Source organism: Anabas testudineus, chromosome 1, assembly GCF_900324465.2.
Source record: "Anabas testudineus chromosome 1, fAnaTes1.2, whole genome shotgun sequence".
NCBI classification, from domain to species: domain Eukaryota; kingdom Metazoa; phylum Chordata; class Actinopteri; order Anabantiformes; family Anabantidae; genus Anabas; species Anabas testudineus.
The window spans coordinates 11,906,195-11,922,807 of NC_046610.1; the positions used below are offsets into that span (position 1 = coordinate 11,906,195).

The following is a 16,613-nucleotide window of genomic DNA, read 5'->3' on the forward strand; positions in this document are numbered from 1 at the left end:
TTTGTTTTAAAACAGGGTGATGATCACACTTACAATTTTAAGATGGGCCAGCAGCCTCATAACATCAGCCATGTCAGCTAGAATGAGCAGGCGGGTGACAGCAGACAGCAGGGCGCGAGCAGCCCTCACCATGGTGCCACGTTTCACAGAGGAACACGGGTCATCAGCAAACTCTGACGAGGCAATACGCATTGTCTCTCCTGCAAAGGGAAAGCAAGGAAACTGTCAGTGGCAAAGAGGGACATGATTATAATTGACCTTAGCTATTTATCATAGTAATCATATTATATGATAAAGTGAACTAAGAGATTCAGAAGAGTTCACTGTATCTGTCTTATCTCTATATGATCAGTGTAATGTTCCCAACTCGCTTCCTTTATTCAGTTCATCCTCCCAATTTTGCTTATTTGTGAAATTAGTGCTGATTGTTTAGAATCTGGCTTCAACAAAGCCCCAGTTTGCTCAAACCTATACAGCCAAAAATATTTCAGAAATAAAAGGGCTTGTAACCTACAAGCATTAGAAAAAAAAACACCTGACTGGTGAGCTGTTCCTCTACAAAATGTTCCAATTTGTTTTCATTGTTACTTTCAAAAATTTTCTAGAGCATTTATCATGCTTAGGTACTATAAATATACCTTAATCAGAGAAAAATCTGTACCAACATACTGTATATACCCAAGGCATGCATGCAAATGGGAAAAACACACCCACACACAAAGACTAACAGGCTGATAAACACACACACACAGTAGTGCCACAAGTCTGCCTGGCCCAGTGATGAGCTACTGAAGTGTGACAGTACAAAGGGCCTGATTACTAAACCCTTCTGTGGTCTAAAATCAGCATCCATAATTTAATCATGATCAGATAAAGGGTTTTGGGGTGATGAGGTCAAAAAGACAGACAGAGGTCTGAAGAGGTGATGATAAACTTAAAGACATTTTACAATTCACTATGACCTTAAACGAGCAGATGATGCCATTTGCTGGGGACACCTCTAGCTGCAGCTAAAGGTCTAGTAAAATAAGATTTTCTGTCACCATATACTGAATTCTGGCTTCATGAATCTAATGTAAACCTAAAACTGTTTTCCCAGAGGACCTGACATTTCATTTTATCCAACTGAGCAAAATAGTAGAGTGTTAAGAGAGACTGAGGAGAGTTCCCTTCAGTGCACTTGTGTGCTAAAGAGCTGACAGTAAAAGGTTAGGCCATGAGCTGTTAATTTTCTTCTTTTCGCAACTGCAGATTTTCTGGGAAGAGCAGGTTTAAGTAATTGCATTTGCATCATAAGAATCCAAAAGGAAAGTGTAACTATCTTAAAAATAAATGTAGACACAATACACATGTGGACACAATACAAATGCAAATATGTGCATAATTAAAAACAAAACATGTCCTCATGTTATGGAGTTTCCTCTATCTTTTAACACACCCTTGCTTTCTGGCTTGCATGCCTAACAAGTGGAAAGATTGATCTTGTCCTTTTGATGTCAGTTGTGGCGATGACCTGTATGGCAACAGTCTATTTCACGCCTCAGTAGAGCTGTGTGCCAACCCAGTGAAGTCAGTGTTCAGCAGCAGCAGCAAAGTGGAGCTGACAGTGCAGGATGAAGAATACGGCTACAACACAACGTATGCGCAGCTCCATTTGCTTGTTCTGCTGATGTGCTGTAGTTATTGAACAGGGAATCCAATTCCATTCTGGGGACAAACATTTGATTCACATAAAGGCTCAATGTCTTCCACTCAGTATAAGAAAGACACTTTGAACAACAGTGAATGGACAACAGTGACACTGCGCTAACGTAAGATGTGATCATGAGCTTGAGTTGCATCCATGCTGAAGTTTCAGAATAGTTCCTAATGAAAATTGTCCTCTATGATGTCTTTAAATTCAGCAAGGTGGCTCAACATCACTTATAGTCGATTCTTTAACGATGCATGACTTTAGGGTAAACAACTCCAGAATTAGGCTCATTACATTCACAAGGCTGCATGTACAAAGTAAAGCTCAAAGCTAATGGGTACTAATCTGTTATATTTAATGGAGTTATTTAATAGCCTTGCCACTCTTAACTCTATATCTGTCTAATGTTGTGTAGACATTTCACTTGTTCTGACATTCAGGGCAATAGATCTGTTCCCCAAACACTAGTTTTTAAAATGTATGCAGCATTTAACTGCAGAAAATAAGTATATGATACATTTAGTGTCATTTAATTTAAAATCAACAGTATCTGGAAACATTTGTATGAATTTCTATGCCTATTTCTATGTGCTTTTCTATCCGGTAATAGGAAATATTCAATTCAATTTTATTTGTAGAGCACTTTTTACAAATGACATTGTCACAAAGCAGCTTTACACAACCATAGAACAGTACAAGAACAGTGAATGTGTATGAATCATAATAAATATGAAGTGTTATTTTTGTAATTTAAAACAAAGCTGTTACAAACTCAGTGAAAGTACTGCTGATTGAGCAAATGTAATTTCTATTATCCCCTTAACGACTTAGTCATTATGCAAATAAAAAGAAAAAATAATTAGGAAAAAATTTCACCCAATGTAGTTTCATGATCCAAAATATTGTTGGACACAGAAAAGCTTTATGAGGATATTCAGTCATAGATTAAAGAGTTTTTTTGTCTCAAAGGAATTTTGGATTTTAAAAAATGTGTAACTGTAAAATTCAAATTATCTCTTATCTTTTTATCTAGTTTCTTTTGACTTCTCAAAACATTAAATATGAACAAACAAAACAAGACCATAGATGAGGCCTTTGAGGCATGTTTAACATATCATAACATATATGGGCGGGCATCTGGGGAAACTTTTACTGATGATAAATGGTGCTCTACAAAGGTTCTTAGCAACCACAGTCATATGTCAGGGCTATAGAAAAGCAATGACAATATTGTTGAGGGCAAGGAGAACCAATAGATGGTGGCAAGAATCTGGGATATTGCACAAACAATGCAGCTATCACAGCAAATATAAAAACAATATTTAAGTTGTAAGTTAAGTGTAGTGTTAAACAAGCTCACCTTGTTTGCGAACATCCTCCACAGCAGCAATAAGCTCTTCCTTGAGGTCCTGGCTGTCTTTGGCAATCTGCTCACCCTTCTCCAGAAAGTTCTGGGTAGCCTGCTCAACAGACACTGCCAGGACGTGGGCCTTCTTAGAGCGCCCCTTCTTCTTACTGGACGGCCCTTTGTTGCTGGTGTTTACCAGGGTAGTCACCTATACAACAGGAGAGGTTTTGGCACATTAGTAGTGTAGAAACCAGAAAACAAAACACTTCAGTTCAAAATTCAGTTCAATAGCAACAAATAAAAGTTGTTACTACTTCTGCTCTACTTCTTACTTTGTTCTCTGGTACTTTTCTAAAAATACCATTATATTTTGATGACAGTACATTTTGTCCTGGTTTTGAAAGTATAGTTAGCCAACAAAAAATGCTTTAAACTACAGTCCAACAAAATAGCACATAGCTATGTCTTTATCCGTAATATTGGGTTTATCAACTATAATGACACAATTCTAAATAATATTCCTGCTAAAGAAACATGCTGAATTGTACATAGCAGTATTCAGGTACATTTTCTTATCTTAGACAGCAACCACTTAAAATATTCAGCCCACAGGTTGTGTAGGAATTCAGTAAAATACAGTCGGCCCATCAAACTATCCGTCTCATTGCAATAAAATTGTAACCAACTTGAGCCTTGGGCAATAATTTCTATGATCTCAGCTCTTCTAGACAGGCTGCACTGCACAAAAGCAATAGGATAATGTGCTACAGAATCTTACAAAAAGAGCCCTTTTATCTGATTGTATTAGTAAGAGCTCAGTGTTTCTCTGGAGTATAATTTATATTTGAAATGTAATCAGCTACTTGCTGTTGGGAGGCTTCTAGTCATGAAACATTTCTGCATTGAGTTACACAACTATTGATTTCTTTCGCAGCAGACAGTCAAGAAGAAAACATACAAGAGCATATGTTTAGTGTGAATATGGCATAATGGTTCATGTTTTTAATGGAGTAAGTAGGTTTTGATGGAGTCAAAAAGGAACCATTATAGATCAGCACTCTGCCTGAAATACGGCACAAAACTGTGAGGAACACAGTCACAAAAGGTTAAAAGCTCTTGACTTATCAGTAATCACACGGTGCACTCAAGAACCGCTGAGAAACATAAATACACCCACAAAGATAATGGCAAAAAAATGTCAATTTAAACTCTCCATTTAATTGAGTTGAATTATTTTGAGTTATCAAAAGTTACTCAGCAGTTGGAGTTAATGAAATTAAGTGGTTATGTTTCAAAGTTATGGTCTTAGGAAATAACAAAATGAGGACAGGAAGTTTTGCACTGAAAGCACTTTAGTGTCTATAGATTTAATGTGACTAATTTGGAAGGTTGAAGCCTTTTTGTCTTTGGGTATGAATATACAACTCAAATCGGTTTGTGTTTATACTGCATGTTTTCATCTAAACAAGCAACACATGAAACTTATTTACAGTAGCCTACAGGCCAGACAACAGAACAGAACAAATCTTTGCTGCCTGTCAATAATGATTGAATTCCACTGCTTGTATACCGGTGACACTGAACACAATAACACACATCTGTTTGAGGCCACTAAAGGAGCAGATGGACAGAATTGCTCATTATACACTTGTGTCAGCAAGTCTGCTGTAATGGCATCACTCTGACAGCAGAACTTGCACAATTGGGTGATATGATTAGTCTGGAATATATCAGAGGCTTTCACTCTGAAAAAGCTGCTAAGAGCAAAGCTGTGTCCTGTCTAGGTTGCATTACGTAGGGGTTTTAATGATGTATGTCCTCACTCATGACGGATCTAGGAATAGTAACACTGATATAAGGGTAAGTTAGCATTTTCAGTACTTTGGTTTTTAAAGTGTATTTGTCTAAAACTATAATTAAGGATTTATGATCATTTTTAAAATCTGTTTACCATCAACCCATCTGCTTAACATCACCCTACACAGTTGAACGTGTGTTCATAATTAAGTGCAATGATGTGTTTATTTCAATCTAAGTCTGCTGAATCAATACCTTAACCTTATATTTGCACATGACAGCACACACAAACCTCCACAAACAAAATCTCCCTCCACCTCACACATAGAGACACACACAGATGCTGGTTGCCCACATAAAGAAACAGCATTTTAGCACCAATCCACCAGCACTGACAGACGCCCAAACCTACACAAGCACCATCAATCAAAGTAACAAAGGCAAAGACTCCTTATTCTTTCATGTTGTACCTCACATACCACAATAATGTTTTTTGGTGATGATTGTTAAGAAGTAAATCAACAGTGGACTAATGTGTCTGGGCTAATACAAAAGAATATAGTAGTGCAAAAATGAAATTTCCACCTTCAGCATCACCTCTGTGCTATACAGCTGATTAACACTCGCTGAAATCGGCTTGTTGCAGAAGTGGTTAAGACCAACTAACTAACAAATCATCAGATGTATGCACCTTTTAAAACTATCAAATGATCACAGTCTGGGTTAAAATATAAAGTTAGCGATAGGTGACTATTGTGGTTGTGGTTAAAAGATTGCCCATAACCATGCTACCATGCTCAAGTCAGATGCTTTGTCCACAACTTCCTCCCTTTGTCCTCCATTTGTTTCACAGACTTCCATGTTTGTTCCCATCTTAATTACTATGTAATACAATTTAATTGTCATGGGGATTACTATGTAATTATGATTTGATGTCACAGAATTAACAGTAGTGAAAGCTGATTGTAAGCTTTGGATAATGTCCACTGCAGCCATTGCTGGGCTGAGACATTGGACAGTAGGTGCTTAGACATCAGTGGTCAAGTACAGATTTCTCCTTTATCTGAATCAGGGTTAATGAAATTCAACTTGAATGTCTGCATAAAGTCCATTGACACCGTTTCGTGGAAGAGAAGCTGAGAAGATCAGTAATGGGTCTGCGTGATTCATCTTCAAATACTCATTTATTTATTAACACAGGATTGGGCTGTGGAATACACAGGGAAAAAGCTACTGCATGTGTCGTGTAGCCTTCCACAGGGACTGACTCAGTCAAGTCAAGGCTTGTTGACATTTTGTTCTGCAACACTGCCTTAAAAAGCTCAATGTATATTTAATTATGCCCACAATAACCTCATAGCATGCACTGAGGCAGATAGAATTTATCTACTTTCATACAGATTTAATTGTCTTATTTTTATCAAAATGTTATGCTGTCTCTGCATGCACAGCAGAGAATCCTCACAATGAGCTATAAAATACAGAAAGCACTAATAGATGAGAATGTACTTAATTTTTGAAGTTAATATTTCAACATTTGCAAACAGTTACAAACTTGAATAATATTACACTTTATGAATCAGCGGTAATGGCAAGCTCCTTTTATACTCCTTGGCTACATTTTATGATTCATTTCAACTAGTGAGTGCTGTTGCACCTTATTAGTCCACTTTGACAGACGGCTTTGTACTTTCAGAAGCACTGACAGAAAACTAATCTAGAAGACCTATAGTACATAAATTGGCAGCAGAGTTTACACGTTAGATCAAGTGTGGAAATCAGTTTTAATGCAAACACTGGAAATATTGGAAAAAATGTGCTTTTGATGCAGGCTGAACAACATTGTGTTTCGAGGTCCTTAGACAGCACAATTTCCTACTGAGGCATCATTGTTACTTTCACAGGGACACAATATATGAAAATAGTCTTGGCTGTTTAACCTTTGAACCATGTATAATACTATCAGTCATCAAGTTCGCACTCTATCAAGAAAACAGGGAAAATTGCTGTAACATGATGTAAGCATATAGCACTGTAAGTGATGATTATGCTTAAAGTATTGTAGCAATACTGCAAACACAGATACAACACTTACAAACATACACATCATAAAAGTTCTGAATATTGGCACCAATAATGCAACATCACACTAAATTTGTACAGCTTTCTACAAAACATTATGTAGATGTTGCTTAGTTGACTTCTGACTGCTAATAGAATTTTTTTAAACAAACACATCACATAAATATGGGACGGGACAAGAAAAAAAATTACAATAGATTTATCATATAACTTTATTTAACCTAAATCATAAAACTTCTTTGCTCATCTCTGTTGTCCCTTATGTCCCTTATAAACAAGAGCAGTAAAGGAACCAACATGTCCTCTTAGTTTAGTATTGTAGTACTGTGAAGTCAAATGATCAGTGGTGTCATCAAGCTATGTTGTGTATGTCATGACTTTGTGGAATCCTTCGATTCCTATTTCAAGTAGAAAATAAGAACTGAACACACAGACTAATTCCCTCAGGGAAGGAAGGAGAAACAAAAGTAGTTTGGAAAAAGAGATGAAGTGAGTCACAGTAATGTGTGCCTAGTGCATCCAAATGTGGCTTAATAAAAAACTAAATAAATTCAGTGTCTATGCAAGGCAGGTTTGCCCTTTTCTGACAGCTGGTAATTGGCTGTAGGCAAGCCCATTTATGGTGTGTATCAGCAGCACACCTTGGATTTTATGCAAGACCATGCTGAGGTTATTTCTATACAGGCACATGTTATGCCATTCTCTCTGCCTTGGCTTTGGGTGCTCAGACTCAGCCTTTGTGATGCAGACCTACGATTCTACACTTTCTATAACGTGTATAGAGCTATTTTAACTAATTGTTCATAGAGCATTCATTTCTTTGACTTCTACTACATCACCACCCAGCAGGGTGAAAAGGCATAAAGTAAATTATAGGAGTTCTAGTAGACAGACACTGATTTAATGGGCATGTGTAGCCTAGCTGGGTCACGGTATAAGATAAAGTGGCCAAGAAAGCACAGGTGAACTCAACATGCATTTAAACTTATCAGTCAGCAAACACATAAAACTACAAAGACTAAAATGTGACTGGACAAATGGCATTGTGACTTGTGGAGAGATAGGGGCATAATGTCTGTGATCTGCCTACACAGATGCTGCAACAGTATAAAATATTTATTTCTTGGCCAAGTGATGAGGGAAATTCTAGCCTGGTTTTGTAGTGCTTGATGAGGAGAGAATTAAAATGTCTACAGTATGTGAACACTTCTCTAGGGTGAAAAAAAACATGCAGTTGGGCTCATTATGTTGCTGTGTGCTCAACTACAGCGGCACTGTACACAAAATTATAAGTAAATAGTGCACCTACAGTATAAGATGTTCCATGATATGCTGTGGTTACCCAGAGGCCAATGTAAACACCATAAGTATATATTTATGACAATTCCCACCTAAAGTTGAACTGGTATTCATAAAAAAATGTGCATAACTTTTACATAGCATGTGTACATAGAGTTTGGAGGGTTAAAATGTAAATGTGTCTGCATTCTATCTATGAAGTAAACAGTGAAAACTGTAAATGTGAACTGTGAAAATGGAATATAGATGCATACAACATTAACTAGGCAAAAGACACAAGAGCACATTTGCACTTTTGTATGGGAGAAATGGGATAAACTGGGATAAACTACAGGTATTTCTTTTTTCCATCTTCACATCATGACTGTTTAAATTATATAGCTAGCTTGTGAACAGCAAAATGGTCAGTTATGGTACAGCACATCTTCACGTTTCTTTGTTTTATTACAATACTACAAGTTTTGAGGAAACAAGCTTAGCTGCAGTCATCAAGATTGTGGCACCACTGTTCTAGAAGTTCCGTATCCTTAGGCAAACCATATGCACCTCCATTGATTTTTCACACTGACATCATAAGTTGTTAGGTCTCTGCCAGTATCCTTTAAATCCTAGTAGTCATGTGTTTATACTGCAAGGCAGGTAAGGAATCTCTCTGCTGATTGGATAACAAACATTCATACATGAGTGAAGAATGAAATGTTCTGTTGGAGTGTTACTAAACAAAACACTTCCCAAACAAAAATCAATGTAAATTTATCATAGCCTTTGCATACAGATTTTCATTTGTTAATTTCAAATGAATACGTACTAAAAACTGCGATGTTGGACCACTTAAGTAAGATATTGCCTTAAAGTAGTCTAAAGTGTCTTAAAGTTATTGTGTTTAATAACATTAGGTAACACCTTATTTTACAGTGACTGGTGTGGTTCCACTGTTCTAAAACATTAAGGCTCAGACAGAGATATAACATGAAATACATAATGTCAATGCTGCAGTAGTAAGGCTAAGCTTTCCTTCGGGTATAAGGAGTTGTTGGCCTCCCATTTTATCGCTGACCAACAGTATTAAATGCAATGCGGCATTTCTTCTCCAGACCACTGGTCGGTGGATTTCAGACCCTGTAGTAAATCCATGTGCCTCTGCATAGCCACTCAATTTTGTACTTTCAACATCTGAGACTAGCATCTATGGAACCAGTGATTTAACTGTATATTTGGGAAAAGTGTTTTATTCATGTGAAGTTAGCACATGCATGGTCATACACATACATACTGTACATAGCCCCTAAGACATTCTGTTAACTTCTGGCACATTTCTATGGGTAGCAAACATTCCTTATAAAATGATCGTGGTGTAATGTGCTCAATATGTGCAAAATCCAGAGGTCGCTTCAGGCAATGATGTGCCCTGCATTTTCACCAGTGTATTGAAACCTACAACACTGCTAACTGCTTAATCATCAAACTTTATACTGTATCTACCTGTACACCAGCTTCCTAAAATCAAGACTTTTATCAATGTAAGATGTGGATGCTTGCCTTTACACATAAGTACTAAGAAGTATATTTACACATACATTTTCACTAAATTCTGATATGATAAATGCAACCACAAGGGGCACAATCCAGTGTCATCTTGTGCCAGTCCCAAGTCTGGCTAAATGCAGAGGGTTGTGTCAGGAAGGGCATCCAACTTAAAACATTTGTCAATCAAACATACTTCCATACCGATCAGTTGCAGCCCGGAGAAGAAGGTTAGCTAAAGGGAAGTTGGATACTGAGAGGACTGAAGACAGTATACAGGAGTACAGGGAGATACAGCTTAAGGTGAAGGTAGATGTGGCTAAGGCCAAACAAAGGGCATATCAGGACTTGTAGGCTAGGTTGTATGCTAGGGAGAGATGGATTTGCACAGTTTGGCGAGGTAATTAAAGATAGGGATGGAAATGTATTGACAGGTGCCTGGAGTGTGATGGAAAGATGATAGGAGTACTATGGAGAGTTGATGAATGAGGAAAATGAAAGAGAACAAAGAGCAGAAGAGGTGACTGTTGTGGAGCAAGAAGTAGCAGTGATTAGTAAGTGTGAAGGGAGGAGGGCATTATAGGGGATGAACGAGAGGTGGCAGTTTGTTTGTTTCTGACCAGGCTATTTAACAAGATTCTGTGTGATCTACACCTCCCATGTGCACCTGAACACCGGAGCACTAAAGCTCTAAATCCCGTATAGCTATATACTGAAACATATCTAAAACTGACTGACTGAAACTCTGCTCACTCAGAAATAAACCCTGTTATTAAAAATATCTTTTGACATTAATAAGCGCTGAAGTGCAAAGCAGTGAGGATTAGTGAATATTAAAACTGATACCTGAGTAGGTTTTTAGGTAGCAAAGAGAAAGATCATGGGCATCAATAATAGAAAAAAAAGTTGATTAAGCAGTTTTCTAGTATTGACACTGATAATTCTGCACTGCTAGCATTTTTTACACAAGAATATAACAGGTCTAACTTTATTCGTTACCAACATGAGTCTCACAGAATAAAACAAATAGTGGCAAGAAAATATGATTCTGTAGGCAGAGTCAGTGGAATCAATAGCAATATCTGTAATAATTATTCTGACATTTTGCAAGGTGAACTTCTAAGATCAGTGTTCATTCATTCTGTATTGACAGTTCAATAGACTTTCAATCTCTCCATAATATTTCCTCATTAGTAACCCTCTTAGCACACTGTACTTTACTCTGTTTGATCCTACCATTCCTTCATTACCATGCTAAACCTTATATTTTTGGCATCTCTGAGGCTAGAGATACATTTACATTTTCTGATATATAGAGTTGATAGATGCAGACAGAGCAGGTCAACAAATAGCAGTACTTGTCATGTGGACATGCCGTAAATCGCCTGATGTTTTGTAAGGACAATTTTGAATTCATTATTCAATCATTAGAAAATAAATAAATAAATAAATAAATAAATAATTCTACAGCTTCCAGAGCCTGAGTCAAACTTTGGACCCAACTATCACCTGGGGTGCATTGTTCTCTGCAGTAATAATTATGAGCACACCTAAAAAAACCGCAAAAAAACAAACAGAATAAATCCACCTTATCTGGAATATAACTACCTAAAAATACCATTCATCTAATAGGTAAAAAAAAGCAAAGGATTAGTCTTTGGGGGACTAATCTAAGGAAAACAGAACAACAGCAGCACAGGAAGGTGGGTTCTGAAGTCAATGTGCACCACTGGCCAATTAGAACATTTCCGCACAAATCCAACCTTTTAAAGTCTGATACTGAAGTTTACCAATGATGCCAATGAGTCCTCATTTGACGTGCATTTTATTTTTTGTATTACAGCCCTTGACATTTTTACATAATCTTCATAACTAAAAACAGTAACTGAAATCCTGCCTATTCCAAAAGAACAACACATAAAAGCTTTCTGAAATGTAATTTTGAAATAGTATAAGTTATGGTCAGCAGTCATTAAATCATTACAACAGTGGTTGAAGTCTAAAAAATGTTTGTGTTTTGCCCACCAAAAAAACATGCCACCCCAGAAAGAAATAGTTTTCAAGCCGCTTTCAAGCATGGTGGGTGGTCTGCTGCAAGTGTAATTCAAACAGATAACAAACAGGTAGTGGTTAGCTTGGTTAACACTAAACTCAGCACAACAAATTCCTAAATGAATAAAGTGAAAGTAAAAAACAGGACAAAAAGAGTATAATAAAAGAGTGCCTACAAAACAGATGCCAACAAAGGCATTTGGAAAATATACAACCTGTAATTATTTGCTTGGCCTCAGATCTGGCAAATGAATCACTGAGAAACTTCAACTGAAACCGGACTGCTGGAAGCAGAATATTCAGATTGTGTTCAGAACCAAATCAGTTGTAAAATTATTTTTCAGGTCAAAGTCTAAGGTAAAGATGGATGATTTAGAAAATGACCAGGGCACAGCACATGATTTGATTAATTTACAGTGAAAGCGAAAGACAGACCAGACTATGCAGGCAACACATTTTCCCACAGCTTGATGTAAGAGGGGTTATGATTTTAGACACTCTTGACTCCAGAAAATCATTTGATTTAGAGGAAGAATGAAGCAAGTTGTGGCTGCCTTGTGTGCACACTATGTCTATACCAACATATTCTTAATGTCCAAGGGTTACTTTTAATAATTGATGTCCACAATGTTCAATTCTACGCAACCAAAGTGATGCAACTTCCTGCAAAATGTACCTAAGGATGGACTAGAGGGAATATCACATAGGTTTTTAACACCAACTCTAACAAACTAAAGCAGTACTGTTTCCTATAATTCAAAGCAGTCTAGCAGTTCAACTTGGTTAGTAAATTAGTAGCGTTATATGTGCTGTTGTATTTTCTGTTTTGTGAAATAATAAAACTGTGTTCATTAAGCAAAGCTATAGTATAGTGCAAGGTCATAGGGGAAGAGGACTGCAAGAGGTAAAAAAATAGAACAGAAAAAATGTATCTCATATACATAGAGAAAGTATACAGGCAGACATTTTTGGCTATTTGGTCATATTTAAATTACATCTGTGCTAATCTTGCTTCCAGCAAAATATGCAGACAGTAAGAATCCCAGATTATCTGTCTGGTCTTTCCCTTTCATCCTCTTCCTCTGTGTTTCTCTCTCAAACACACATCATGGGAAAGAAAGCAACACCCTAGCTGAATCATTGTATGGTTGGATACACCATTGGTGAGAAAATTTATCAATTTAATCGTCACAACAATTTCCTGGGTCGCAGACTAATGTTACAAGGCACTGACCTTGAACTGTCCTCTGCTGCTCCCACAGCTTTCAGGGATGACGCAGACAGTATTTAGTGTCATGATTATGTGAACAGTCATGTAAACAGACATGGTTTCTCTCTCACTAATAAATAAAACAAAACAAAAAATAATAAATGTAAATTTAATTTACTAATTTCGGAATTAGGGGAAATAAATGCTTTTGACATTATAATAGTGAGTTTAATGAAATAGGTAGCCTTGAAAGCAGGTAACTGAAAAAGGATGTGTATTAGAACATTTCATTTTTCTAACATTTAATCTAACATTTTGAAATGATTCAACATACAGACATTTTTGATGTTAAAAAAATACAAGAAAAAAGTAATAATTTCTAATTTCTGATGAGAAAAGCAAAATGTCTCACAGATGCAGTTACGAACAGTACTCATGCCTTAATGTTATTGTCACAATTCAAAAAGTAAAATTATTATTCTGACTCATATGTATGGCTTGTCTTAACCAAGGCAACATTTACCTTTAAAAATGTGTAAATTATGATTCAAAATAATTTTACAGTTTTTGAAAAATGTTTTAGGAATATATATTTCTTTACATTTCAAAGGAGGAAGGAACACATGTAAATAATAAAACTACAGATGAGTGAATTCCATTAAGCCATATTAGTTAATGTTGCAACTAGCAGGGTTGAGTTTCCAAGGCAATCTTTCCAGGCTGTATTTTCCATGGTGGAACAGCAGCTAGAGAGCAGGCAATCAGCATCTGTGCATGGCTGCTGTTCAGAACCCTAGGGCAAGCCATATGCTGACATAGCAAGGTGTCAGAAGATACACCCTGAAGACAGATGAAAGTGTGTTTCGCAAGATCTAGGCCTGACCCCAAGGCACTAGCAGAGGTAATAAGAAGACAGAAGCTAACAGGGGGCACTCTGCATAATGACACAGCTGTCATCCTCATCATACTACTGTGTAAAAACGAGGTATTACTTACTGTCATTGCCTTTCTCAAATCATTGGTTAAAAGTGTACAGTGTATATGTATGGATGCTTCTGCGTATGGTGTATGCAAAGTGAGGAGAGAGAGATAGCAAGATGGAGAGCGCAAGATGGTGTAGCCCCAACGGAATATGATGCGCAATAAAGACAAACATTGAATGAAAGAGAATAGCATTTAAAAGAGACATGCCTTGTGTGTACAAGTTAGTCAGTGGATAGTACATACTGAGGGCAACGTGAAGAGCTTATGAATTATTCAGATAAAATTGAAGTAACACCATCTTGATTTTCAGCAACATATTAACAGGAGTCTGAGTGCAGTAGAGAGTTACCAAGGGCAAAATTGTTGTGAGAGTATTACCAGATTAACAAATAAATGCACTGGCCAGCTGCATTTATTAACTTTCTAAACAAGTTCTGAAAACATTATAAAGACTGTAGCAGAAGATCTTACTTTCCCATAAGATAGAATAGATAAAAATACAAAAATGAAACTAAGATGGTTTTGCACGCACAGGAAATTGATTATGTTTCACACATGACAAAGGAGTCACGTCAAAGCTTGCCAGTCACAAAAGAACCCAAATGTCACATGCTGTAAAGATACCAAAAGTGGAATAAAGCCAAATCTATTTTGCACTCATACATTTAATCATACATTAAATCAATCAAGATTACAAATTTAACCACTTGAGCAAAAAAACATGGTGGAAAAAAAATCATTAACCCCTTGATTTTAAAAATTATCTTTAAAATCATACTACAACATCACACAATACTAGAGTTTTACTAGCTGTCCAAAATGCCCTTGCTTCTCCCTCAAACTTAATTTAAGGACTGCTTCTTGTAACATAGCCAGTGTCCGATGAGTAGCATGCCAAGACACAGGGGTTCCAGACTGCGTTTGAACATCACTCCCTCTCACAAGGTTCAAAGTCTCTTAGAAATACTGTCATCCAAATTCAAACAAGGGACAGAAAAGAGTATAAAGAATAAAAAGCTTTACATCTCCCTATCCAGTCAGCTTTTTCCCTTATTATTCAGCACTTAGTTTTCAAATACGAGGAAGATGTGCTAGACCCTGCATTCAAAACACAGGTAATACTGCAATTTTACAGAGGATTATTTTAAAATAAATAAAGAATATAGATATGTTGGGTATGCTCCAATAGTGGATACCTTAATATGTTTATAGCTGCATATGGGTTCTTATTGAGATCGTTTAAAGTTATTCAACAAAATCACATTTCCTGAAATGATTTATTACATGTAGAGCTGCAGTGATAATTTACAAACTTAGTTGGCAAATGTAGTTGTCTGTTTAGGAACATACTTTATATGTACTTTTGTTAAGTTATAGTTTCACTAGTATTGTTTAGAGAACAGCATTGAGATGTTGAAACTGAATCCAATCAGTCAAAGAAATTATCAACCAATTATTTTTAAATAGTTGTAAGGTGCAACTGTAATTACATTCCCAACATTTTATACTTGTTGTCAACAAACTGTTATCATATTCCTAAAGCTATGACTACTCTCCACACTTCAGGTCCATCTTCAGCATAGTAGTGTCCAAAATCACCAAAGAAGAATGTATTCTGTGTTTTCAATGAAAATGAAACGACACTATAATCAATGAGTATAATATCCCTTTTTGCCTCCAAAAAATGAGGTTCAGACTTCCTCCTTTTCCGCTAGCTTAATGGATTATGACAGTGATGCAGCATGGAGCTTTAATCCCCTTGCTGCCGCCATCGCCCCTCCTTTTATGTTAAGCCCTTTGACTAGAGGATGTGCGTGTATGTATGTCAGGTGCCAACCAGTGCTCAGAGCCAAACCATGGGCTTGGATAATACACAAAAACAAAGGGGGTTAAAATATCCACTGCTAACAGAAAACTCTGCCTTTCAGGTACCTGGCTATCCCCTTACCAGGCTGTGAAGTCAAATTTGCCAAGGAAAATAGCTTTCACCTAAACAACAAAGAAAATCTGAAGAAATAAGAAATGTATTCACATTTTCTGCTGTGTCCACCAAATGTCATTATTAAATGAATCATGTGAGCAGCAACACAGACAGTACATTACTCATGTTGTGTAGTGTGTTCATTTACCATGTTTAAACCATCCTCTCTTATCTTGCATCGGTTTCTGCCTTCAATGAAGGACTTCCTAAAGGTCCTGTCCATGCAGCTTTACCCATGTGACAATGAGAGACAAACAAAGATCTAGTTGCACAATTATCAGTCTGTACATACTGTCTAATAATAACTCCTAACTGCTAACTAGAGGGGTTCACAGCTAATAAATAAGAGGTGACATTTGAAATAGCATTATTAACAAACTAGCCATGTTATAGTTTAAAAAACAGGAGAGTTAGCGGACTCTAATATAGTAGGCCATCACCAGAAAATGTTTTTCTCTGTCTGGTCAAACTACACAGACAGGGTAGGCAGCAGATTATCATGTCAACAACCAAACATCCGAACGATGTAATGCCCATTTAACGGGCAGAATTAGGGTGGGGAGATTGGGCGGTAAATCCACTTAGTTTTGCATAAATAGTACTCATGGTAGGTTTTAACCCTGTAAGAACTTTATTTGATCTA

The 16,613-nt window shown here is 36.8% G+C and overlaps 1 protein-coding gene across 2 annotated transcripts in view; it reads right to left on the minus strand.

Annotated features, from left to right (window-relative positions):
* Positions 1-16,613, minus strand: part of ctnna2 (catenin (cadherin-associated protein), alpha 2) — a 263,561-nt gene that overhangs the window by 208,895 nt on the left and 38,053 nt on the right. For both annotated transcript variants that reach the window (XM_026360927.1, XM_026360928.1), the window contains exons 3-4: positions 3,054-3,249; positions 34-200 (exon numbers count right to left, since the gene is read on the minus strand). In XM_026360927.1, coding sequence (XP_026216712.1) covers positions 34-200; positions 3,054-3,249 — 363 coding nt within the window. The remainder of the gene's footprint in view (positions 1-33; positions 201-3,053; positions 3,250-16,613) is intronic.